We start from the raw sequence: 27,959 nt of genomic DNA, 5'->3' as shown, positions 1-27,959 counted from the left end.
ATAACACCAGTGGGAAGTGGGAAGAAGAGGCTGAGGGGGGGTGTGTAGAATCAAGCGTACGCCCGTCGGACCGGCGGCCTGTAACATTCTGCTGGACTGTTCAAGCTGTTACTATGCCGCCCAGCTCTTTTTAACTCCTGCCTCCATCCACCCCACCCCCCTCACTGCTCTGAACATAGGACCACAACAAGTGAGATTGAAGACCCACTCCCAGGCAAAACCCTTGCCTTGTGCTGGGACCAGAGCCCTGTTCCAAATCCCCGATGCTCGCCTGGCGCCGTGCTATTCTGTTGCGCTCGGTGTACCTGTTGTGCGTGCCACTCCCCCACTGGAACGTTCCGCTCCTCTGCACGGCCAGGCGCGTGTACTGCACCCCTCTGTTTCCGCCCAAGCGACCGGTGAAGCCTGTGGTAATAAGAGGCCAGCAAGTCAGGGATCTCAACGCGAGTTTCCAGCTGGAGTCTCAAGGAAGGGATGGTGTGTGAGATGCTGAGGAGGGTGGGGCTAGGTTGGTGCAGGAACTGGCTCGTAGTACCCTCACAGAGGGCTGGCTTAATTGGTATCAAGGTGAAGGTGGTTTTCAACACGTTGGGCCTATATTGATGGACTAATGGCCTAGTTCTGCTCTTATGTCTACGGTCACGCAGAGAAGTGCTGTGATGTGATGAAAACTTGGAAGGACCTTTCACGACTCTGTGCACACTCGGTTTGGATAAATGGATCTCTTTATGCTAAGAGGTCCCAAGCTTCATCTCCCTTGAAGGGGAGCACTGACTGTCAACAAGGGGGTTGGTAGATGGACTGAGCAAATGGAGGGAGCCTCTCCCACCTTAGAGGTTTTACCCTCCCTCGGTGACATTATGCACATCCACCCTTTCAGTCCAACACTGCATGCGTGTGACCATCTGTGTTTGCCTGCTTGGTTCATTGCGTACAGTCAAATTATCTGTACTGTCTCTGAGTGGTCAGCTCTGGAATGGTACAGGTTAGAGTTAAGAGCAGTGTGGGGATAAATGGTATTACTGGGACACACACACAAACAAATACTGAAGGAACTCAACAAATCAGGCAGGTTATCCTCTCCATAGACGCTGGCAGTCTTACTGGCTTACTCCAGCTGTGTGCAAGAGACTGCACGTGTTTGTGTGTGTCGTTTAAGACTTGCAGCATCTACAGAATTGCTTGTGCATATCACTATAGGATCTGTGTGAACAGATGATGTTCTCCCATGTTCCAATAATGTGTAGGTTGGTAGGTCATCTGGCTAGCGGATTATTGCCCTTTGTGGGTGCATGACTGGCACTTCCCAGGCAAGAGGTCGATGCCAATGCTAGGAGAACCACTTACAGGGAAAGCCAGGCAAAAGGAATGGCACTGCTCAGAGACTGCACAGACACAAGTCTGAATGGCCCCAACATGCGGCTAGTGTAACTCTATTACAGCAGGAGCGACCTGGGTTCAAGCCCTCTCACTGTCTATAAGGAGTTAGTAGGTTCTCTGTGTGACCACGTGGGTTTTCTCTGGGTGCTCCAGTTTCCTCCCACATCCCAAAGGCGTAATGGCTGGTCAGTTAATTGGTCCTATGGCATATTGTGTTGGGCCAGAAGAGCTTGTTACCATGCTGTATCTCTAGTTAAAGATAACTTCACAAGAAAATTCTCTGTCCTGACAGTGGAACACCAGCTGTTTACAAGCAGAACAGTTCGGCAAATGGAAGCAGCCAATACCAGTGAATTTGTGATAGAGGCTCTACCCTCAGGTTGGTCTAGTATGGGGTGAAAACATGAATTGTGGCCACAGGACCCTAGATACAGGGAAGGGCTGCAAAGTGAGTGGGCTCCTGTGAAACAAGGAGGGGTAGAGGGGTACATGCGACACGAGGAAGGACTGTGATGTGAATGGGGAGGAGGCGATCTGTGACAGGGCACTCTGAGATGCGAGCGGGGGCTATCTGTGTTTTGTAGAGTGGCAGAGGACAGGGGAGTGTGTAGATCCGTGACACGAGGAAGGGCTATAGTGTGATACCTGTGCTCCGTAGGATGGCAGAGAGCGCTGAAGAGCTGCTATGGCTGAACAGGCGCTCGTGCATCAGTTGCCTTTGCCGGGCTTCCTGCTCCCGGCGCAGTGCCTGGGCCTCAGCCGCAATGTCGGGCGGCATCACCGCCAGCACACTGTCCTCCATATCCTCCAGCACGCTCCGCCGCAGGTCAGAAGGCAGGGTCTGGATGAAGGTTACCGGGTCCATGGGGGTGTCAGGGTTGGCTGCCTGCGCGAGCTCCCTCCGCTGTTGCTCCACCCTCTGCTGTGCCAGGACCTGCCAACATACACACACACACAGAGCAGTCATCAAACCTCAGCCAGATCACCACTGTTCAACCAGAATTGGAATTGCATTTATGATCACCGACATATGTCGTGAAATTTGTTGTTCTGAGGTAACAGTACAGTGTTAGATGTAAAGAATATTGTAAGTTGGAAAGACCTTTCACATTGATTAGCATAACACAATTATAATGCCAGCAACTCGGTTCATTCACACCACAGTCTGTAAGGAGTTTGTACGTTCTCCCATGACTGCTTGAGTTTCTCCGGGTGCTCTGATTTTCTTCCACATCCAAATATGTATGGTCAGTGGGTTAATTGGTCACATGGGTGTAACTGGGCGATGCGGGCTCATTGGATCAGAAGGGCCTGTAACTGTGGATGTAACTCTAAATAAATGTCATGAAATTGGTTGCTTTGTAGCAGCAATACAGTGCAACACATAAAAATGATTGTAAGTTGGAAGGACCTTTCATGTTGAAGAATGCTTTGAGGACACTTTGAGCAACAAATCAGGAGGGCCCCAGAGATATGGCTACTTCAATGGGGGAGCAGAACAAGGGGATGGTGGAAGGGCAGAGAAGATAGAGGGAACTCCTCTTAACTCAGTGCTTTGCCTCCTTTCAGTGACCATCCCTGCTGCCTTGCAGCTCCAGTGACCCAGATTCACTGCGCATGGGTGTGTGTGCGTTTTCTTTCCTTTGGATGCAACTATTTTACAACTCAACAGTGTTGGAAAAAAATAAATAGAACTCGAAGTCATAAGCTTGGTGGGAAGGGGGTGCTGTGAGTGTGGAACAAGCTGCCAGTGGAGGTGGTGTATGCTTTTACATTTGCTAAGGCTGGATAGGTACATGGATGAGAGGTATGGAGGCCTCTGGTGCAGGTGCCGGTCACTGGGACTAGGCAGTAGACCAGGTCGCTCGGACTAGACGGCATGAAGGGCCTGTTTCTGTGCTATAGGACTATGTCTCTGAAAAGAGGAACATCAAGGTAGTGTTCATGGGTTTAGAAATCTGATGGTAGAGGGAAAGAAGCTGTTTCTAAAACATTGAAAGTGTATCTTCAGAGTCCTGTACCTCTTTCCTAATGGTAGTAATAAGAGAAGGCCATGCCCAGATTGTGAGAGTTCTTAACGATGAAAATCACCTTCTTGAGGCAGCACCTTTAGAAGATGACCGCGATGGTGGGGAGGGCTGTGCCTGTGCTGAAGCCAGCTGAGTCACAGTTCTGTGGTTGCCACACTGCAAAGGGGAAGTGAACCCCACAGAAAGATGAACAGATGGGCTGTGCCATCTCTTTAGAAGAAAAGTAGCTGAGGGGTGAGCAAAGAAATCTTTAAAAATTAGGAAGGGCTTGGAGAGATTGGACATAGGAGCGAGTGCGTAGGATTGAAAGAGGCTGTAGACTCAGCCACCTCACCACCATTGAGAATAGATTCAAGAGGTGATGCCTTAAAAAGGTGACATCTGTCATTAAGGATTCATCCAGTTCGTGCCTTCTGGTTACTACTATCGGGGAGAAGACAAGAGAAAATTAAAGACCAACATTCAATGACTCAGAACAGCATGTACCTCTCTGCCATCAGATTTCATGGGTTCATGGACGGTCATCTCACTGTTTTTGTAATGCACAGTAATTTTAATGTCCTACATTGTACTGCTGCTGCTGTGAAACAACAAATTTCACAAGACAGTAACTTGGGGAGAGCACAGCGTCTTTCCCCAACAACATACGGAACGGATGAATGCCCCTCTCTACCGTGGCCATGTTGCTGGGACACTCCCCAGTGAGCCCCATTATAAACAAGGGAAAAGTGCTGAAAGCAGATGGCTGTTAACGCAGCCCTCCCCCCACTTCCAGTTGCCAACATAATCACAGACCCATCTTTTCACCTCTCCCGTTGAGTAGACGACATAAAACCGTTATGTGCACATGCCTCCAGACACAAAGAACAGCTTCGACCCTCCTGTCATCAAATTCTCGAACAGACCTCGGGTACGCTAACAGATGAACTCTGCCAATCACACTCATCGTGGCCTTTGCCCCCTATCAGCCGGCATTGCACTTTCTCGGCAACTGCAACACACACAAAATACTGGAGGAACTCAACATTTACGGAACAACATCTAGTGGAAGAAAAAGTATAGTCGACATTTTGGCCTGAAACAACGACTATACTTTTATCCCCCATAGATGCTGCCTGGCCTTCCTCCAGCATTTTGTGTGCGTTGCTTGGATTTCCAGCATCTGCAGATTTTCTCATTTGTGACAAGATACTCTGCATCCTACTTACCTTTTTGAAATCTTGATGTACTTGCAGTATGTCTGGACATCTGTCTGAATGGCGTGTAGACAAAAGACACTGCACCTTGGTACGCGTGACTATTACAGAACAAAGGTACAGGAACAGGCCTTTCAGCCCACACTGTTGTGCCTAACAAATAAAACTAGTAATTAAATGCCTAACTGATCCCTCCATTCCATGAACGTCCATGTGCCTATCTAAGAACCCCCTGAACACGTGTATCCTATCTAGGTCCACCACCAACCCTAGCAGTATGTTACAGGCACCTATCACTCTCTGCCTAAGAAAACTTGTCTTGCACATCTCCTTTAAACTCACCTTCTCTGAGATTAGACATTCTTGCTCTGGTGGAAAAAAAGAGATACTGAACATCCATACCTCTCATAATGTCATATATGATCAGGTCTGCCCTAAGCCTCTGGTGCTCCAGAGAAAAGCAACCCAGACACAAAATGCTGAAGGAACGCAGCAGGTCAGGCAGCATCTATGGAGAAGAATAAACTGTTGCTGATTCAGGCCGAGACTGAAGCACTGACCATTTATTTCCCTCCACTGATGTGGTCTGACCTGCTGAGTTCCTCTGGCATGCTGTGTGTTACTTTGGATTTCCAGCATCAGATCTGTGTTGAAGCTTCTCCTTCTAGATCACGCTCTCTAATCCAGGCAGCAACCTGGTGAACTTCCCCATGCAACAAACCAAATCAGCGGTTCCTACCTCCTCTTGTATAGCCGGTGGAAGGGCAGCCAGGAACTCGGGGCTAACTTCGGTGACACCCTGGTTGCCTACCAGGGTGGCAGCGGCGGCAGCTGCAGCGGCTGCGGCTGTGGCCGCAACGGTGGCTGCTGCACGGTTGGGGGGCCTTATCCCCAGCTGGTTCTGCAGCACCTCACGGCGGATGTCCTCAGGTAGGGCAGCAAGGAAGGATGGATCCACACCCTCAGGGAGGCTGATTCCTGTGCCAGGACAAAGACATGAGGTGGAATGTTTGAGAACATCTCGCACATGACTGCGTGATTCTGGAATCCTCCGATCAGCACAGGAACAGACCCCATAGAAGTTTATAAGATTTAAATAGAGTCATAGAATCAGTCAGCATGAAACAGGCCCTTTGCTCCAATTGGTCAAAACAAACTAGGTTGCCCTTCCAAGTTTATCCCATAGAGACCTTTCTCCAAGGATTGAATTAACCACAAGAAACTATATTGCGGACACAGCTCAGCACATCAAAGACCTCACCAATCCCCAGACATTCTCTCTCCTCCCTCTCAGATCAGGCAGAAGATACAAAAGTCTGAAAGCATGTAACACCAAGCTCAAGAATAGCTTCTACCCTGCAGTTATGAGACTTTTAAACGGACATCTTGTATGATAAGATGGACTCTTGGTCTCAATCTACCTCATTATCCCTTTGCACCTCTGATTTTTGAATTTACTCCCTGTTTAGATAATAGTCAACAAGCAGCCAGCCAGAAAAGACCCACTTTATTCCCACTTGTTGCCTCCTGTCAGCCATTCCACGGATCCATGCCAGTATCATCCCTGTAAAGCCATGGGATTTTATCTTGTTAAACAACCTCATGTGTGGCACCTTATTAAATGCCTTCTGAAAATCTAAGTAAATGACGTCCACTGTCTCTCCTTCATCCACCCTGTTTGTAACTTCCTCGAAGAACTCCCAACAGATTTGTCAGGCTAGACTTCCCTTTACAGAAACATTGCTGACTTTTATTTATCATTAGTCTCCAAATACCCCAAAACCTCATCTTTAATAAAGGACTCCAATACTTTCCCAACCACAGAGGTTAGGCTAACTGGCCTATAATTTCCTTTCTTTTGCCTTCCTCCCTTCTTAAAGAGTGGAGTGACATTTGCAATCTACCAGACCTCTGGAACCATGCCAGAATCAAGTGAATCTTGGAAGATCATAACCAATGCATCTGTTCAACAACCTCTTTCAGAACTCTGGGATGTAGTCCATCTGGTCCTGGTGACTTAACCACCTTAAGACCTTTCAGCCTGCCTGCCTAGCACTATTTCCTTTATAGTAGCAAAGGCACTCACTCCTGCACCTCTAGCACACAGCTTTCGTCTTCCATGGTGAAGACTGATGCAAAGTACTTACTTAGTTCATCCACCATTTATTTGTCCCTCATTCCTACCTCACCAGCATCATTTTCCAGTGGTCCAATATCGACTCTCAACTTTTAGCTCTTCACATAACTGAAAAAACTTTTAGCATCTTTTCCCTTCTTATGGCTTTGTTTTAGTTGCCTTTGTTGGATTTTAAAACCTTCCCAATCACTTTTGCAACATTATATGCCTTTTCCTTGGCTTTTATGCAGTCCTTACCTTCTCTTGTCAGCCACCTCGGCTCTGCCATGTCCCCCTCCAATCTATTTGGGCAAGCTCCTCTCTCATGCCTCTGTATTTCCCTTTATTCCATTGTGAAACAAATACATAAGCTTCTCCCTCTCAAACTGCAGTATGAATTCAATCATTATGATCACTGCCTCCTAAAGGTTCCTTTAGCTTAAGCTCCCTAATAAAATCTGAATTATACAACACCCAATCTAAGAAAGCCTTTCCCGTAGTAGGGTCAAGCACAAGCTGCTTTAAAAAGCCATCTCGTAGGCATTCAATTTCCTCTCTTGTGATCTGACACCAACCTGATTTTCCCAATCCTCGTGAATACTGAAGTCCCCCATTACAATTTTGACATCACCCTTATTATATGCCCTTTCCAGCTCCCTCTGCAACATCAACCCTACATCTTGGCTAATATTTAGAGGCCTATATACGATTCCCATAATGTTTTTTTTTACCTTCGCAGTTTCTTAATTCCACCCACAACGGTTCAACATTCTCTGACTCTATGTCACCTCTTTCTAAAAGATATAATTCCATCTCTTACCAACAGAGCTACACTGCCTATGCTTTCCTATTCCTACCTGTCCTTTTGATACAAAGTATATCCTTTGATATTAAGCTCCCAACTATGACCTTCGTTCAGCCACAATGTCATTCCGACTAATTTCTAATTGTGCCACAAATTCATCCACCAATTCCCAATGCTATTGTATTTAAATACAGCACCTTCAGTCCTGCATTCTTCACCCTTACGAGATTGCCACCCTTGAGGTCCCCATGTTGTTGGTACCAATATGTACCACAGCTTCTGGCTGCTCACACTCCCTTTTCAGGATATTGTGGACGCATTCAGAAACACCACAGGTCCTCGCACCTGGGAGGCCAACTATCATCTCTGTTTCTTTTTCACACCCACAGAACTGCCTATCTGTCTCCCTAACTATAGAGTCTCCTATTACTGCTGCCTTCCCCTTTAGTTCCCTACCCTTCAGAGTCACAGGGCCAGACTCAGTGCCAGAGACACGGCCACCATTCCTACTCAACACTACTCAAGATGAAGTGCTTATTGTTCAGGGGGATGGTCATAGGGGTGCTCTCCAATACTGACATTTTCCCTTTCCTCTCTTGACAGTCACCCTTTTATCTGTCTCCTGTAGACTTGATGGGCTAAATGGACTAACTCTGTTTCTACATCTGATGGCACAACCACAATGACTACGATTTAGCAACACCACGATCACTGACCATTTTGCACTAAATGGATTTCTTTTTGGTAGGATCAAGTAGGGTAGGACTTGCACAATGAAAGTAGGGTACAGAGGAGTGTGGTAGAACAAAGTAATCTGGTAATACGGGTCCATAATTCATTGACAGTGGCAGCACAGATAGACAGGGTCATAAAGATAGATTTTGGCACATTAGCCTTCATATATTGAAGTTGTGTAAGACTTTGATGAGACCTAACTTGGAGTGTTGTGTGCAGTTTTGGTCATCCACCTACAGAAAATATGTAAGTGGTTGAAAAAGTACAGAATAAATTTACAAGTGTGCTGCCAGGACTGGAGGACCCGAGTTATGAGGACAGAATGAATAGGTAAGGACTTGATTCCTTGGAATGTAGAGGATTGAGGAGAGATTTATGAGGGGTATAGATTGGGTAAATACAAGCAGGACTTTTCCACTGAGGTTGAATGGGACTACAACTAGAGGCCATGGGTTATTGGTGAAAGATCAAACATTTAAGAGGAACATGAGGGGAAACTTCTTCACGCGGAGTTTGTGAGCGTGTGGAAGGAACTGCCAGTGCAAGTGGTGTATGTGAGCTTTATTTCAATGTTTAAGAGATAGGTACATGGATGGGAGGGGTATGGAAGCTATGGTCCCAATGTAGGTTGGTGGGAGTAGGCAGTTTAGATGGTTCGACACAGACTAGATGGGCCTAAGGACCTGTTTCTGTGCAGTACTCTTCTTTGACTCTATATAAAACCTGACTTGCGTTCTGGCAAAATAGCAAGTTTAATTTATGTTTTCTTGAGAATGCTGCTTACATGACAATATATGCCGGTGATGTTGCTGCAAGTAAGCTTTTTAATTCACATGTGCTAAGCGTACTTGTGGGCTTGACAATAAACTTGACTCTGACAGAACTGTACACAACACTCCAAATGTAGTTTAATGTTTTGTCCAGTGCAACTTAATTGAAATCCACAGAAAACACACTCTACTGCAGAGAAAGCCATCGCACCCAGTCCCAGGGAGAAACCCTGCCAATAAAGAGTAACTGTGAAGCTGATCGAGACTCAAGTGTCAAAGTAGACCTCAGGATGTTACGAGGAAACAATTATAACAACATGCTGCATACCTGCAAGAGGGTCCTCATCGCTGTTAGAGGAAGGTGGCACATCGGAGGGCGCAGTCACCCCAGTGCCTGGCCCGTTGTCTCTGGCTGGCAAGGTCACGGAGGTGACGGAGGATGTCACACTGTCGGGGGTAGAAGAAACAAGAACAGAGACAGAACAGGGAGGTCAGCTTTGGTCTGCAGATGTCTTTGAAGGTTCACCATTGACAACAGATACTGAATAATAATGGGATCTCCCATTTTGGTTACTTGGATTTTTAAAAAAGAATATACACTCAGTGGCCACTTTATTAGCTACAGGAGTAAAACCACCTGTGGTCGAATGCTGATGTAGCCCATCTTCTTCAAGTTTCAAGGTGTCTTCTGCACACCACTGTTGTAAGGCTTGGTTATTTGAGTTACTGTTACCTTCCAGGACCAATCTGGCCATTCTCCTCTAAGCTCTCTTATTAACAAGGTGTTTTCCCCCACAGAACTGCCACTCACTAGATTTTTTGTTTTTCATACCATTCTCCATGAACTGTTGGCATGAAAATCAGCAGTTTCTGAGATACTCAAACTACCCCATCTGGCACCAATCATTCTATGGTCGAAGTCACTTAGGTCACATTTCTTTCCCACTCTGACGTTTGGTCTGAACAAGAACTGGACCTCCTGACCAATGCTTTCATGCACTAAGTTGCTGCCACATGATTGGCTAATTAGATATGTGCATTCAAAAGCAGGGGTACAGATGTACCTAATAAAGTGGCCACTGCGTACACATTGGCATTTCACAACATTAGAAGTGCAGAATCATAAGGAAACCCATGGACCCCTTGCTTAATGGTTGTGAACCCCTGTACTAGAACGAAAAGTTGGGGAAACAAATCAGGAAATGACTTCCCAAGGCACTGCACTGCAAAAGGATGGTCTGCACGACAGGCTTAACTCCCAGGGGACTGGGCCTGGACAAGGAGGCTGCTTTGGATGATTGAGATTGTCCTTGGACCTGGCTTGGATGAGGAAGCTACGCTGGGCAATCCAGTACTGCCCCTGGATGGGGATGTCCTTAGACCTGGATTCCATCAGTAAGCTACCAACGGAGACTGGGGACACTGCTTGGTCCTGGTTTGGATGAGGATGCTACTCAGGGAGATCTGTCCGTTGCAGTGGAAATGCCCTCAACATGGCACCACACAAAAACTAACAGGTGTGTGCTCACCTCAGTTCTCCAGTGGCAGCTGGTTCCACTTGGGCTTGCGCTGTGGCCGCTGACTCAGAAGGCGGCTGCCTCTCCTCGGTGGCAGTCCTGCCCTGCTCGCCGGCCCCGGGGCCAAGGCCTTCCCCTGTTGCTTCCTCCAAGATACCAGATACTGGGCTGCTAGTGTCCATTGGCGAGCCCTCCAGCTGACTGCCCACAGTTACCAGGGCATCAGAGCTCTCCGCCCTCTCAGGGGACTGGGAGGCTGGTGAGAGAGAATCAGACTTATTATCATCGACATCGAGATAGATAGAACACTACAGCACAGTACAGGCCCTTCAGCTCACAATGTTGTGCTGACCTTTTAACCTACTCTAAGATCAATCTGACCCTTCCCTCCCACAGCCCTCCATTTTTTCTATCTTTTTAATATGTGCCTGATAAAAAACTACAAGTTACAAAAAAACATAAAAAATAAAACAGTAAATAGTGAGGTAGTGTACATTGTTCATTTACAAATCTGATGGCGGAGAGGAAGAAGCTGTTCCTAAATCATTGAGAATGGATCTTCTCCCCGAAAATAGTAACGAGAAGAAGGTATGTCCTGGATGCTGAAGGTCCTTAATGGTGGATGTTACCTTCTTGAGGCATCACCTTTTGAAGACATCCTCAATAGCGGGAGGCTAGTGCCCATAATGGAGCTGGCGGAGTTTACAATCCTCTGGAAGCTTTTCTAATCTTGCGCAGTGGCTCCTCCTTACTAGTCAGAATACTCTCCACAGTACATCTTGCGAAATTTGCTTAGTCTTTGGTGATGTATCAAGAAGAAGTGATTCATCCTGCATCATCCACTGCAAAGGCAGAAGCAAGATCTATCTGCCCTTCACTATGATTATGGCTGTCCCATCCCAATCACATGACTGTACTTCACCCAAGTATCCGGACGACACAAAACTGAGTGGAAAAACAGATAGTGCAGAGGTTGATTCCGGAGATGAGGGGATTAAGCTGAGGAGAGATCAAGCTACTTGGAATTCAGAAGAATGAGAGGGGTTCCTGGTAACATAGTGGCATGATCAAATACAGCGACCTCAATGGGGCCAACCAAATGTGCATTTGACTTTTTTATGAATGCAAGACATTAAGTAGTTCAAGTACTGCAGGTCCTCCCCATCTGGCAGACTTGGTGCGGACCATGTTACTGCCTGTCATAGAAAGGCATCAGAGTCGGTGTTGAAGGTGGTGTGTAGTTCAACAGTAAGTGATTGTCTTGAACATTTCTCTTGCAATTGCAAGACCCTGTTGACATTGGTATTGGGAAAAATACTGCAAGTCCGTTTCCCTTGCTTATTGGCTGCATGTCCTCATTTGTAGTGGGCTTGCCTGTTGCAGCAGTCCAGGATAGGAGACACCGGTAGTTGGTACTACCCTCAGTGCTCACTTAGTGGAAGACATGCTGGATTGTGCGTGAGTGTAGGTGTGTGCACTTGCATAGGTTCATCTGTCAACTGCATGTTCTTGCCAATAACACCCATTTACAGGGCACACTAGTCAGGGCCTTGGGGCTATATATTTTTTTGCATGACTGCTATATATAACTTGTTGATCTCGGATCTTATAGAAACAAAATTATGAAAGATAGTCTCTACTGGTGAGTGAGACTAGAACCAGGGACAGTACCTCAAGATATGAGGGAATAGACTTAGGATGGAGATGTGGAGAAACTGCTTTTCCCAAAGAGTAGTGAATCTGTGCTGTAGAGGATAGCTACATCATTAGATATATTTAAGACATAGTTAGATAGATTTTTGCAATGCAGGGGTATTAAGGGTTCTGGGAAATAGATGGCTCTGAGTCCATGGCCAGATGAGCCACGATCTTATTGAATGGCAGAGCAGAGTGGACAGGCTGCTATGCTCTGTCTGATCCAACAATCCTCAATCCTGCCAACCTCTCAAGTATTTATCAATCATCACCCCCTCCACCCACTTTAAATGCTTCTGATAATTCAGCCTCCATACACCTCTTTGGGGAGGAGGGTTCCAGAGATTCATCACCTTCTGCAAGAAGAAATTTTAACTCACCTCACCCTTTTGATGACTACCCCTTACCTTTAACCTATGCCCCTCATCTGAGACACTCCCATTACTGGAAATGTATCAAAGTTGTACTGTACCAGATAGATTGCGAGAATGTGACAAGTGCACATGCAGCTGATTGACTGTGAGGCATATTGACCAGGTCTCCTACGTAAAGGGAATCTCTCTCTTTTGGCGTGGGTATGTCTATAAGTCGCCCGGTGCGTATGTGACAAGAATCAGTAAAATCATTCAAACCTACAGCTCCACTGTCAGTCTTGCTTCGAGCATTTGCCGTGTCCCTTCAGGATCTTGTACATTTGAAACAGTGGGGGTGGGGGGGTTGAGGAAGAATGTACACAGTTGAGCACTAACATACAGAGGGATCTTGGGCTCCAGGTCCATAGCTCACTGACAGTGGCTGATTGGGTAGTGAATGGAGAATGATACAGCACAGTATGGGCCTTCCGACCGACAATGTTGTGCTGATCACTTAACTTACTCCATGCTGTACGGCATGCTTGCCTTCATTAGTCAAGAGTCAGGATCTCACGTCGCATCATGTTTAAGCAGCATGCAGAGAACTACACGTCCTGTAAAACGTATTCACCTCCATTGGAAGTTTTCATGTTTTGTTTTACAACCTTGAATCACTGTGGATTTAATTTGACTTTTTTTGACGTTGATCAACACCAGCTGCAATGAGAGGATGTGCAAACACTGAGGTCGCTTCCTCTGAAACACTGGAGGCTGGGTGGGGGGTGGTCCTGAATGAAGAGCATGACGTAATGAGAGAGAGAGATAAGGTATATCAGAATCTTCTTTCCAAGTCAGAAATGTAGAAATGTCAAACACAATGGAAGATTTTGGGGGGGCGGGGGGTAAGGGAAGGAAAAGCTTAAAGGAGGCTTTCAGTATAAGTATTTTTTTTCTTTTTCTCTTACACAAGAGTGGCGGATGTTTGCAATGGACTGCCAGGTTAATGGTGGAAGCAGATATAATTGTGGCATTTAAGAGGCTAGACCCAGTAAAGTGTCCATCAAGTGTGTGTGTGTGTGTGTGTTCATTGTTTTTTGATGCTGTTGCCCATCCACTTCAAGGTTTGAGTGTTGTGAATTTGGAGATGCTCTTCTGCACACCACCGCTGTAATGTGTGGTTATCTTGAGTTATTGTTGCCTTCCTGTCAGCTTGAACCTCTCTCATTAACAAGGCATTTTTACCAACAGAACTCTCACTCACTGGATGTTATTTTTTGTTTCTTGCACCATTTTCTCTAAACACCAGAGACAGTTGTGCATGAAATTCCCAGGAGATCAGCAGTTTTGAGATATTCAAACCACCCCATCTGGCACCAACAATCATTCCATGGTCAAAGTCAGTTAGATCACATTTCTTCCCCATTCTGATGCTTGATTTAAACAAATGAACCTCTTGACCATGTTTTTATGCACTTCCACTGGCAGCTTGTCCAACACCCTCACCACCCTCTGAGTGAAGCTCTCTCTGACATTTGCCTTAAATATTTCACCTTTCACTTTGAAACAAAGACCTCCAGTTCTAGTCAAACTCACTAAAAAAGCCTACAGTTACCCTAGCTATACCCTTCACATATTGTATATCTCTATCAAATCTATCCTCATTCTTCAAGGAATAAAGTCCTAACCTATTCAACCTTTCCCTATAACTCAGGTCCTACAGTCTCAGAAACATCCTCGTCAATTTTCTCTGCACGAACATTACAGATGGTTTGGAGCAAGCACACAATGGAACACACACCAGTTTCCTTACTTTCTTAGCAGATTAAGGTTTAGCTTGTCACCAAACACTATAACCAACTTCTACACATGTTGAGCTTCTGACTGGTCTGGTTTGGCAACCTGAAAGTGCAGGAACGCAAGTTATTTTTGGACTTAACACAATACATCGCAGGCACATCACTCCCACCATCAGCAGTGTCTATAAGAGGCACTGCCTCGAGAAAGCAGCATCCATAATTAAAGATCCCCACCACATGGTCCATGCCATCTCCTCGGGTTCAAGAACAGCTACCTCCCTTCAACCATTTGGGTCTTGAACCAACCAGCACAACTCTAATAACCACCTTAGTAAAGCAACACTGACCACTTTGCACCAAAATGTATTTGTGTCTAATTGTGCTTTCTTGCATAATTTGTGTATAATTTATGTTTAAAGGTGGTTTTCCTTGGGAACGCTGAGTGCCTGTGATGCTCCTGCAAGCTTATCATTGCACCTATTGAATTCCACTTTAAATCTGAAAGCCCGGATGGACTAAGGTAGGGGAACCAGAACTGCAGGCACTTCTGACGCAACACCCAGTACAGTCCGAGAGCACTACACAGAAACAGGCCCCTTCGGCTCATCTCATCTGTGCAAGCTGTTTTTTTGCCAAGTGTCATTGATCCACACCTACACCATAGCCAGTTCTAGCACACAACTCTTAAATGTCGAAAATGAATCTGAGTCCACCACTTCCGCTGGCAGCTTGTTCCATGCTTGCACCACCCTCTGAGTGAAGATGATTCGGCTCCCCTTAAAACCTTTCAGCCTTAACCCACGACCTCTAATTTGTCTCAAACAACTCCAGTGGAAAAAGCTGGCTTGTATTTAACCCGTCTATACCCTTTGTAATTTTGTATATGTCTATCAAATCTCCCTTCAATTACCTTGTCTATACCCCTTGTAACTTTGCAACCCTCTATCAAATCTACCCTTATTCTGCTGGGCTCCAGGGAACAGGGTCCTAATCTATTTAACCTTTCCCTGGAACTCAAGTCAACCTCCTTATAAATTACCATGAAGAATATAGTGAATGACTACAGGGAATTGGATCTGGGCAAGGACTGCAGGCCGCGAGCTGGTCTCACCTGTGGTTGGCGCCGGCGACATTTCCATCTGCAGGGCCTCGGCCTCTCCACTTAGTCTCTCCGGCCCAGCTTCTGCCGGCTCCACGGGCATCAGGGACTGTGCTGTCACCTCCTCGGTGGGCTCTAGCTGCAGCGGTGCTGATGGTGGCTCACCAGGCTGGAGAGGGGGCTGAGCAGCCTCCAGCGCACCCAGAGTCTGCGCCTCGGCAGCGGGTGCACCCTCCATTGAGGTGGTAGAGGGAAGGAAGCTCTCCAGGCGAGGGGTATCCAACCCAGTGGAACCAACAGTAGGCTGCTCCGCATCTGGGAGAAGGCAACCAGTCATTTCTTGGGCAAGAGCAGCAATAAGGAGGCACGAAGGAACAGGATCGCGACGGGTGGGACAATCCGGCAAATCTTTTACTTGAAGGGGCAGGGATAAGCACCTAAAATAACTTCCAAGGTCACCATAATAATGCATAGGGGCAGAGTTAGGACGTATGGCCATTCCATCATGACTGATTTATTATATCTCTCAATCCCATTCTCCTGCCTTCTCCCCAAGAATCAAGAATCCATTGGTCTTCACTTTAAATATACCCAATGGCCTCCACAGCCACAGATTCACCATCTGACTCTGGACCCTTCAGAATGAAGCTCTGAACTGGCCACTGGGAATGATACTTTCTCGCTTGCCGCTCATTCCTAACTGCCTAATCAACTGGACTGACTTTTAGTGCCAAATACAGACCAAACTGAGCAGAGAGGGCAGGTTTCTGGTCATCCCATTACTGGAACAATGCCCACGCTTTGGAGAGGGTGCAGAATTTCACCAGAATGTTGCCTGGATTAGAGGACGCGGGTAATAAGGAGAAATTGGACAAACTTGGGTAGTTTTCTCCGGAGTAGCAGAGGCTGAAGGGAGATTTGATAGAAGTTTGTAAGATTACGTGAAGCATCGATAGAGTAGACAAACAACATCTTTTTCCCCAGGGTTGAAATGTCTAATAGAAGGCGGCATGCATTTAAGGCGAGAAGGGGAAAATTCAAAGGGAATGTGAGGGGCAAGTTGTATTTTTATCCCCTCACAGAGAGTGGTGGGTGCCTGGATCACTCTGCCTGGGTGGTGGTTGAGGCAGATACATTAGGGGACTTTTCAGAGATGATTTGATAGGCGCATGAATATAAGAGGAATATACTCACTGGAATTTAAAAAAATGTGTGGGGGGGGGGGAAATCTTATTGAAGCCTATCAAATATCAAAAGGCCTTGATGTGGAGAAGATGTTTCCTATGATGGGGGAATCTATGACCAGAGAACAGCCTTGGAATAAAATGGACATCCATTTAGAATTAAGATGAGGAGGAACTTAGCCAGAGAGTGGTGAATCTGTGGAATTCGATGCCACAAGTGGTTGTGGAGGCCAGGTCACTGGGTATATTTAAGGCAGAGGTTGATAGTCAGGGCATGAAGGGATAAGGGGAGAAGCCAGGAGATTGGGTTTGAGAGGGAAATGGATCAGCCATGATGAAATGACAAAGCAGACTCAAAAGTCCAAACAACCTAATTCTGTTCCTATATCATAAGGAAATGGAAGGGCATGAGCATTGTGTAGGCAAAAGGGATACATTAAATTGCTTTTTGATTTGTCTGTTCCTGTGCTGTACTTCCTGGAAGCCAGATCAATTGTGAACTAGATGGGATTCTGAAACACCTGAACATGAAGCCTGAATTCTGGACTGATTTCACCAGGTTTAATAGAATTCAGAAGAATGAGTAGATGATCTCATTGTAACCCATTGAATGTTGAAAGGCATCAACAGAGTGGATGTCTTCTATGGCGGGGAAGTCCAAGGACATAGCTGTGATACACTAGTCTGAGCCTTGGCCTGTACTCTTGGGGCAGAAGTAGCACATATAGTTCTGGCTATTCTACAGCAGCGGTTCCCAACCTGGGCTCTACGGACCCTTTGCTTAATGGTATTGGTGCATAAAAAAGGTTTGGAACTCCTGCTCTGCATGGAGGAAGGTGGTGGTAGCAATCGAGATTCATCAAGAGACTGCCTGGATTGGAGCGCTTTACTTTTCAGGAAGGGTTGGATTGGCTGCATTTCTTCTTGGTGACCTTACTCAGGGGTGGCAAACCCACGGCACGTGTAAAATTTGTCCACAAATGACATGCATTGCTGCCCCTCGGTTCTTTATGCTCCACCCACAAAAAAAAAAGAAAGGTACATCATCATGTTTTCTGTTGAAAGAAGCTGTGAATGATGTTTTACAACCCAAGAGCAGTTCACCAGAAACGTCTCATGCCGGTTTGGCACAGCCAGACAGTTGAGAGATCACTTGATGCTGGATGATATGTTTTAAAATACTTGCAGTATTTGGATAATAAATGGTTCTGATAATTATGTTGATTTTATATATTTAATCACAATGGTTATAAGTATTTAGAAATAGTTATTTTTCAATTCCTTTAAAAAGAATATTAATAATTTTTGTACAGGTTTACTAAAATGCCCCAGTAATTTCAATCTGCCTTTGTTATACTTTTATTAATAGCAAAATAATGAATACACATAATTAAGCAATAGGGTTCATCCTGTTTCCTGAAGAAACAGCCCATAATTATTGATGCTAACTTATTAATCAATAATAATCTCTGCTGAGAATTAACATGGTGTGTCAGAATTTCTTTTTAAAAGTTTATTGCCAATTTGAGCACAGGCTCTCAAAAAGGTTCACCACTACTGCGAGGAGGCTGGTGAGGGTCTTTGTCCCCCGGGGAGGGACGTCTCCAGTTGGAGGATGCAGTTTGGGGGGCGGGGGGGGGGGGGGGGAGAAATTTAAAGGAGATTTGATGGACAAGATTTTCCACACAAAAGATTGTGATCATAAGGAACAAGCTGTCAGATGAAATACTGGAGGGAGATAAAATTCCCGTGTCTACATGGCCTGTGCTCAGTCTGTATGAGGGGAGTATAATGAATACATGCAGACCATTTCCCCCTCAGATTGGGTGACAGCAGAATAACAGGGGATCCAAACCTTTACTTGATGCCATGGACCGCTACCATGGGACTTTTAGACTGCAGGTTGGGAAACTTGGTTGTGGGTGAAAGGTGACAAATTCACGGGGAATCCAAGGAAAAAACAATTTCACAGAGGTGGAACGAGCTGCCAGCAGAAACAAAGGATGCAAGCTGCAATTGTAACATTTAAGAGAAGTTTGGAGAGGTACACGGATGAGATAGTTTCAGGGATATCAGGATGCAGGTAGATCAGGTCAGCATGGACCAAAGTATCTGTATTTGTCCTGTAGTATTCTGTGACATTTGGTGTGATACTTGCATGAGAAAGTATATATGGCAAACAGACTAGTGTAAACAGACATGGATGAGTTGGGCCAAAGGGCCTGTTTAGCTAGATAAGGTCTGCATAGAGGTTCTGTGACTTAGCAACTGTGCTATCAAACTCTACTGGGAGAACTGGCAGGGAGCAAATCGAGTCTCATTTAACTCCTTTGCACATATTCTGCACCCTGGCAGAGGAGAGACAGGTACCTCAGAGGCGCACTCACCCGCTAACTGGCCGTGGGTCCTCATGGCCTCCAGTGCGGCTTCCGCGATCGAGGCAGCGATGTTGCTGATGGCTTCATTTGTGGCAGACAAAGCGCTGGAGCACACGCCTGGGCAGATGGAAGAGAGACAGGCTCAGAAGTCGTTACAAGGCAGCAGGTAGCAGGCGAGGGCCAATCGGAATAAAGAAACATGCAAGAGAATAGAAAGGTTGGTGCTGAAGAGTCACGTTTAATGAGGAACATTGTCAGTTGACAGATAAGATTTCTGCTTCTGAGCTGTGTTCAGCAATTAAAATCCCTCAACCCATTCATTACTGTTGTTCTGAGTGAGCCTTTGCGCGTAAACACTGTTGTGTTTTTCATTAACCTGCAGTTGGAACTTGATCCCGCCGCTAATATATACTCTCTGCCTTGAGCCCATGGGATGGGACTGCGTAGAGGGAGCTTTACCCTGTGTCTGCCCCAGATATGTGTGATTGGGACAGTGTTGAGGGAGCTTCACTCTGTTCAAATCCAACTGCAGATCCTTAGAATTAACATGGACACAACAGTGCAAACACCAGAGGGTTTTTTTCACACTTTTCCACAGCTTTGAAACAGCATCTTATTCAATGACAATTGAACCATTTTCACAAGTTCATCATGTCAGAACTAATGTCAACCATTAGCTGGTCCGAGGGTGGGCCTGCCAGCTGCCTGACTGCTCAGCGAGGAAGGCAGTAGGTTGTATAGTTATCTCCAAACAGGGCAAAACGAAAAATGGGGAATCACCGCCCTACAACTATACAACCTACTACCTCAGCATGCCAGAGCATATTGCTCCGAGGGCAATGGCGATCCTGATGCTCAACTCTGGTCGTCGCAGAAACTTCCATCTTCTGCTGGGATCTGCCATGGAAGGCTCTACAACCAGGCGAATGCAGAAGAGCAGTGCACAAAGCCGATGAGGTACTCTGCTCCAACATTCGTTTTTATGAATCTCCCCACTCCCTGATGTATCTCTTCTCTTCCCTACTTTGATCCACTTGGGCCACTGACATATCTCATGTACATAGCTGAGTGAAGAGATCTCTCCTCATCCCCTGACTAGATTTAATAATAACCTACTCTATATTTTGATAGATAAGCCCCCAGGGCACATTACCAGGATGCTCCATGGATTAAAGAGCATGTCTTATAAGGTGAAGCGAACAAGGGCTTTTCTCAGTAGAACAAGGCTTCTCAACCTCTTTTATACCATGGACCCCACCATTAACCAAGGCGTCTGTAGACCCCAGGTTGGGAACCCTTGCTGTAAAGTGAAGGACAATGAGAGCAACTTGAAGGAGATGTACAAGATAATCACAGGTACAGATTGAGTGGATAGCAAGAGAGTTTTTCCCAGAGCGGAAATTTTTTAAAAAGTGTTTGGTGGAACGTATGGGGGTGGGGGAGGATGTCAAGAGGTTGATTTTAAAAAAACTAAGTGGTGAGTGTGGGGGCACTCTTGCAGGGGTGGTGGTAAAGGCAGTTACATTAGAGGCATTTAAGAGGTACTTAGATGGGCACACAGAGGAAAGGAAACTGAAGGGCTAAGAAGGAGGGATGAGTTCAATTGATCTGATTAAAAGGTTGGCACATTAACATGAGCTGTGCTGTATGGTTCTGCGTTCTACTCCCTAGTCTGAGTGGAACCTGCTCGAAAGGGTGGATGAGCAAGGAATCAGCCAGCTTTTACCTGGTGCCCCCCACCCGCAAAGACAGTCAAACCAGAGTAGTAACCCAGCCAGCACATGGATCCTTTCCGTCAGCGAGAGCGGAGTCCTGCGGGAAGCCAGCCTTGCCACCGTGGGAAAGACAGTAGATTGTATAGTTAACTCCAAGATCGGGTATGACCCTAAAACTATACAACCTACTACCTCATTCCAAAGGGCATTTGTTCCATCTCCACGTGGACTGAATGCTTAGCACTTAAACAAACAAGTCAACAGACAAAAAGTTTATTGTTATAACATATTCAGAGTTCCAATCATTCCATTTGTGGGCAGCACACTGCATTCTTCTTGATTCTTCTACTCACTGCACTGTTTTGAACCTTGTAACTGGCTTATAGAAACAGGATGCAGAATGTTCTCTAGTTTTCAATCAGGACACCACAGCCTCATCACTAGAGGTACAACAAGCTCAAATCCTGCAGTCACTTGTTATCTGGACATTTACTCAGCAGCCATAACTGATTGCTCCAAGTTGAAAAATTGAAACTAAAGATCTGGAAACTCCAAACAAAAACAAAAGGCTGGAAGCAATCAGTGTCGCTGTTCTGACTGACGTTCTTAAATATTAAAATTTACATGTTTCTGTTTGTATCAAGTACGAATGCGTCAAGTATTTTCTGTTTTTATTCTCAGTTGTATGGACGGTACAGTGTGGAGGGAGCTTCACTCTGTGTCTGACCCCAGAAGGGTGCGACAGGACAGTGTTGAAGGTGCTTCACTCTTGAGTCTGACTGCAAGATTGAGTAATTGAGTGAAAGAACAGTGCGGAGAGAGTTTAGCTTTGTGTCTGATCGTGGTAGTGGGTGATGGAACAGTGTGGAGGGCGCTTCACTCTGTGTCTGACCCCGGAAGTGTGTGATGGGACTATGCATGGAGATTCACTCTGACTTGGGGACTGAGTGACGGGATGGGAGAGAGAGGGAGCTTCATTCTGTGTCTGACCCTGGGAGTGTGTGATAGGATGAGAGAAAGAGCTTAATTTAGGTCACCTCTGCCCTAATTATATGCGACACGGTAGCACAGATGAAGTGGAACTCTTAACGTGTACCTGTCCTGGACATATGATCTCTTTCTTTGTGTTGACTGAGCCTTCACAGTTTGTGGTTCAGTGTGGGGGATGCCGATAATAGCATGGCTACTGGTAACATCCTCACTCTCTGCCTGCCTGCACTGCCTTCACTGAAATCTCTCAAGTACACAGAAAACGGATACTCCAAGAAGGTGCAGACCACACAGCAACAAACCTGTTTGATTCTTGTCACCTTGAGCAGACGAGTTGGCAGTTCCAGTGGAACCTGCAGCCTGCTTGGTAAACAGTGAGGAAAAGCTGTATTAGTGCAGGAAAAACCAAAGAAATGCACGCGTGTGCACACACACATACTGATAACAATTTAGCACGGACGAGATGGGGTGAAGGGTGTGGTTCTGTCTTGTAGTACTTTGAGTCTGCATTCAACTTTTCCCAGTAATGGGAATATGGGTGGAAATGTAGCACCCACAGAAAACTCATGCAGTCACAGGGAGAATGGATAAACTCATTACAGACAGCGGTGGCAATTGAACTAAAATGTTGGAGGAAATCATGGCACCTGGAGGAAACCCACGTAGTTATGGGGAGAATGTGCAAACTCCTTACAAACAGCTGTGGAAATCGAACCAGAATGTGGGAGGAAACCAGACTCAAAGGTTTCCTCACTTGCCTTGCTGGCACAGAGAACAACTCTTCCTGTAAGGTGGGGATCCCATCTCTCTCACCCCCACCGACCCACTCCATCCAACTCCACTACTTACCGGTGTGTTCTGCTCCTTGTTCTCCTTCTCCTCCTTGGCCTTCTCCTCCCTCTTGGCCTCCTCTTCTGCCAGCTGCTTCCGCCGTTTCTCCCTCCGCTCCTCCAGCTCCTCGTCGCGCAATGACTCCAAGTGCTGAATGATGGGTAGCTTCACAACTACAATGATGGAGAGGGAGTTCAGCCCATCAGTACCGTACAGACTCAGTTTGATACCTTGCCCATTTGACCCCAGTACTGAGGGAGGGCAGACTTTCACCCTTAGACCCTCTTCCCCTTAAAGAGCAGTCACCCGGAAGGCTTGAACCATCACCATAAGTGTCAGTTCCCTGTAACAACTTCCACCCACCAATCACTTTATCTATTTTTAAACCATAAGACACAGCATCATTAGGACATTTAGCCCATTGAGTCTGCTCTGCCATTCCATCATAGCTGATTTATTATCCCTCTCAACCCCATTCTCCTGTCTTCTCTCAGTCACCTTTAACACTAATCAAGCACCTGTGGTAATGAATCCCAGTGCAGGCTGATGCCTTCAAGCACACCCATCAAAAAGAACAGCCTGCTTTTGCTTGCTTCTCCCATCAAACCAAAGGCACCGACCCAAGGCAGGAAGTACAGGAGCCTGAAGCGTCCCACTGAGGATTCAGCAACAGCTCCTTCCCCACTGACATCAGGGTCCTCAACCAACCTGAAAAACTCCAACATTGCCATTGACTAGATAACTTTTCCTCTGTCAATCTTACGTTGAAGTCATTATGCTTATGTTGTTGTGTTTATGTGAAGATGAGGTTAACTTATGTTTGTAAAATACTGTGTTGCTGTTGCAAAAAAGCTAATTTTCAAGGCTTCTCTACCCTGGGTATGTATGCCCACGACAATAAACTTGAACTGAACCATTTCTTGTGACTGGTAATTAAGCTGCCTCCCATTCAGAACATCTACATGAAATATTGCAGGAAAGCAGCATCCATCATCTGGAACAACCCCCCACCCCACCCCACCATCCAGATCATGTTCTCTTCTCATTGCTACAATCAGGAAGATGGTAAAGCTGCCTCAGGTCTCACACCACCAGGTTCAGGAACAGTTATTACCCCTCGAACATCAGGCTTTTGAACCAAAAGGGATAACTTCACTTCCCATCACTGATTATTATTTATTTATATTATTGTTTCTTATTGCTTTTGCACATTTTCTTCTGCATTCTGGCTGAACACCCTGGTTGGGTGATTTTTCACTGATTCTGTTATAGTTACTGTTCTATAGATTTGTTCAGCATGCCTGCAAGAAAATGAACTGTATACGGTGACAAATATGTACTTTGACGATAAACTTACTCTGAACTTTAAACTCTATCTCTGTGCACTGAGTGCATGTCTGACTGAATGAGATCAGCTCCCTGACTATGCCCACTGTGAACGATCCATAACCTCCTGATGATTATCAACTTTACTCATTAAGTAGTTTTGATGCCTCGGGGGGGGGGGGGGGGGGGGGGTTTAGTACACTTTCTTCCACATCTACTCACCCGCCACGCAGTCATGCATGCTCTCTGCGTCCAGTACTTTGCATTCTTCAGTCCAGCGGGTCAGCGCCGTTGGGATGCTGGACAACGTACCTGCACAAAAAACAGTGTCACAGGCGCGATGCCAATGGAAGCAGAGCGCTGAAACCCATTACCACCCGAGGCAAACTCTGCAAGGGCAAAGGGAATGCTCATCTTTGCTACAACAGAAATCTGGGACAGGGCACCTTTCCTTTCAAGGCAAGGTTCCATCATCAAAGACCCTCACAATCCAGGATCTGCCCTCTTCTGCCAGACCTGTCAGCAGTGGGGACGTGATACTGGAGCCTGAAGACCAACACTCAACAATTCAGGAACACCCTTTTCCCCATTGGCATACTTCTGAATGGCCCATCACCCATGAACTCTACCTCACTATTCCTTTTCAGTATGATTTATTTAAATATCAACTTTCAATTCTCTTCACATCTTGTAACCACTTTCTCCTGCTTTTGTTTGACCTCATCTCTGTTGTCCCAGTACCTGCCCATCAATGTCACCTTCCTTCCTCCAGTTCCACACCTCCTCCCCTCCAATCCAAGGTCGACTGTCATCTCCCACTGGATTTCTTCCTCTTCACCTCCCAGCTTCTCACATAAATCCATCTCCTCTCACTCCTCACCTGGATTCATCTACTACCTGCCAACTTGTGCTGCTCCCTCGGCTGTTTTAGGAAAAGACTTCTTTCCCTCCGCCATCTGATTTCTAAACGGACCATGAACAAGTAAACACCACCCCTCTATTTTGCTCTTTTTGCACTATTCTTACTATAAATGATCATATTTTTATGTATTCCACTGTATTGCTGTCACAAAACAACAAATCTCACATTATGTTAGTAACAATTAGCCTGATTCAGATGCCTGTGGTCTTGCGGCAGCTGAGGGTGAGGCTCCAAAACGGCCCTCATCCTTCCGGATGGGCACTTTACCTGCTTGGCTGGTTGTAGCCGTCTGATCGTGGAAGAAGTCATCAAGGAGGTCGTCGTCTGAACGGGCAATGATGTGCACGTCATCGTTGCCCACCAGCAGGCGGGCACGGCCGCGGCTCTGAAGGGGCAGGCTGCTGCTCAGCTGGAGGATGTCTGCAGCTGCTGAGGGCCCAAGCAACCTGAAGGAGAGATGCCTGTCAGTAGGATACCGGTACAGGGGGCACATTTTTGTTGTGGACTGATTCATGCACAAGTCACAGCATCGATACTTCATGGACTTATACAAGACCAGAAACCAGGGGTTCCCAGACTGGGATCCACGGACCCCTTGGTTAATGGTAAGGATCCATGCCATTAAAATTAAAACCCCTGACAAAGACCAAGAGACAAAGAGCAGAATCAGGCAATTTGGCTCATCGAGTCTGCGCAGCCATTCCATCAGGGCTAATTTGTTAGTTCCCTCAAGCCCATTCTGATTTCTTCTTCCATAACTTATCACACCCTTACTAATTGAGAACCTATCATCCGCCACTTTAAATATACAGTGCTCTGGCCTCCAAAGTCATCTGTGGCAATGAATTCCAAGATTCATGAAAGTCTTTAAGAAACACTTTATGGTCCCAGCAATCACCCATCGGAGTTCAATTCTCACTGCTGTCTGCAAGGAGTTTGTACATTCTCCTTGCGACCATACACGGTTCCCTTGAGTACTCTGGTTTCCTCCCATACTCCAAACACATATGGAGTTACGGTTAGTAAGCTGTGGGCATGATAAGCTGGTGCTGGAATTGTGCTGACGCTTGTGGGCGGGCTGTCTCCAGCACATCCTAGTATATTCACTGTACGTTTCGATGTACACTTGACAACTAAAGCAAATCTTTAAAAATCCATAGATTGTTAAAAGTACCAAAAAGCACAAGGAAATAACGAATCACACAGCCCTCCCCCGCACCACCAAGGTAGTGACGTCTTACCTCTGCAGGATGAGTGGAGGGTTGGGCTGCCTGTTACCGGGGTAGTGCACATGGATCGTGTGGCCCGTGTTGGTCGCTGTGAATGGCCGGATTGCCCGCTGGCTGCGCCCGATACCTTGCGTCAGCCGTGTGGTGGACGAGCCGGTGCCCAGGGTCAGGGCGCTGTGATCGGCGTGCCGAACCATGAGCGGGTGTGTGGCGGGGATGTTGCCGGGGGCGGGGGGGATGTCAGCTGAGGAGAGAGGTACAAGTGATTAGGATTAGGCTCACCGCTTACTGATCCGGCCTGACGTTGTTGCAGGGCATGCAGCATCTCAAATTCCAGTTTCCCCAAGAACCTTCTCTCTAGTTATGGTAACTTCACACTCTTCAGGGCCCTTGACACCTTGAACTTCCACCATTACTGCTAGTGTCTTCCACTGTGAAGACTGATTCAGCTCATCTGCCACTCCCTTGTCTCCACAACCTTTTCACCAACTCTTCTGGCATTCTGGATCCCATCCCCCTGCAACTCTAGTTTAGATCCCATTGAGTAGTATCAACAAACCTTCCCGCTAGGATATTAGTCTCCTTCCAGTTCAGGCGCAAGTTGTCCCTTCTGTACAGGTCCCACCTTCCCTGGAGGAGAGCCCTATGATTCAAAAACCTTATGCTATCCATCCTAATATGTGGCTAACTCAGGGGTGGGCAAACTTTTTGACTTGAGGGCCACAAAGGGTTCTAAAATTTGACAGGGGGGCCGGACCAGGAGCAGATGGACGGAGTGTTTTGGTAATACACCTCATAAGAGAAAATAAAATATCATGGGATATGTAGAAAACATGTGCTTTAATTTCAATTGAAAATGAACAAATGCATTACAACAAAATATCTGTCTTTGAAGTCCCATGGTATTTAGCTATTTATTGAAATGACTTTTAAAACACTGAAAATTAAATGAATAAAATACAGCTTTTTTTAATAGTAACAGTTATTATTTTAAAGCATTGAAAATTCTGTTATCCTTCAAGATATTATCATCATCACTCTCCTCCTGACTGTCTTTATTTCAAAAACAGTAGGAGATACAGGTCTACTTGTCCTGCTTCTTCTTATTCAATTGTCCCCTGTGCCAAAACTCAACAACGACCCGCACAATGACAAAGCAGGGAGAGCGCGCCGGTTGCGGAGCTCTGTGCTCGCAAATCCCCGCAAGTGATCTCTCTTAGCCGGAACGCTGGCTAATTGTGGAGTAATACGCTGCACCTCAACAAAGGTCAATGTATATAGAGTGCGTCATCTATTGGGAAAACGCCAGAATTGCAGGGAGAAAACATTAACAAGGTTTATTAATATAATTTCATCAAGTTCTGCGGGCCAGATTAAAAAGCTTAATGGGCCGCCTATGGCCCGCGGGCCGTTGTTTGCCCATGCCTGGGCTAACTCCTTACCCATATATTAAACTATAATCTTCCTAGCTCTGGCCTCACAAGCATAAGGTACAGGTCGCAATCCTGGACTTACAACTCTGGAGTTAACATAGCACCTAACTTCCTGAACTCCCTAAGCAGTACCTTGTCACTTGTCCTACCCATGTTATTGGTACCTTCATGGATTACAACTTCTGGGTGTTCACCCTCCCACTTAAGAATGCTGAGGACTCAATCTGAGATAGCATGAAGGTAGTACGGAAGCCTCAGGACTCACACCACCGAGTTCAGGAACAGTTATTATCCTTCAAAAGGGGTTCACACAAATGCAAATACTGGCTTTGGCAATCCACCCATTTCAATATCCTGCTCCATGACTGAACAGTTCCCCACCTATGCACTCACTTTCAAAGACTCATCTTCTCAATACTTATTGCTGATTTATTTATTGCTATTATTTCTTCCTTGTCC

General features: G+C 46.1%; 1 protein-coding gene across 8 annotated transcripts in view; it reads right to left on the bottom strand.

Moving 5' to 3' along the window:
- The window catches only part of huwe1 (HECT, UBA and WWE domain containing E3 ubiquitin protein ligase 1), a 276,367-nt gene that overhangs the window by 39,203 nt on the left and 209,205 nt on the right, over positions 1-27,959 (bottom strand). For 7 of the 8 annotated variants that reach the window (XM_059949617.1, XM_059949621.1, XM_059949625.1 and 4 more), the window contains 12 exons: positions 26,080-26,311; positions 25,106-25,284; positions 24,139-24,228; positions 22,609-22,763; positions 22,062-22,122; positions 19,064-19,171; positions 15,505-15,807; positions 10,562-10,805; positions 9,361-9,479; positions 5,346-5,584; positions 2,026-2,314; positions 306-405 (listed from right to left, as the gene is read on the bottom strand). In XM_059949617.1, coding sequence (XP_059805600.1) covers positions 306-405; positions 2,026-2,314; positions 5,346-5,584; positions 9,361-9,479; positions 10,562-10,805; positions 15,505-15,807; positions 19,064-19,171; positions 22,062-22,122; positions 22,609-22,763; positions 24,139-24,228; positions 25,106-25,284; positions 26,080-26,311 — 2,119 coding nt within the window. The remainder of the gene's footprint in view (positions 1-305; positions 406-2,025; positions 2,315-5,345; positions 5,585-9,360; positions 9,480-10,561; positions 10,806-15,504; positions 15,808-19,063; positions 19,172-22,061; positions 22,123-22,608; positions 22,764-24,138; positions 24,229-25,105; positions 25,285-26,079; positions 26,312-27,959) is intronic. The other variant, XM_059949618.1, reaches the window with a different exon arrangement.

Source organism: Hypanus sabinus, chromosome 24, assembly GCF_030144855.1.
Source record: "Hypanus sabinus isolate sHypSab1 chromosome 24, sHypSab1.hap1, whole genome shotgun sequence".
NCBI classification, from domain to species: domain Eukaryota; kingdom Metazoa; phylum Chordata; class Chondrichthyes; order Myliobatiformes; family Dasyatidae; genus Hypanus; species Hypanus sabinus.
The sequence above is the reverse complement of the archived record's forward strand: the minus strand, read 5'-3'. Positions and strand labels throughout refer to the sequence as shown.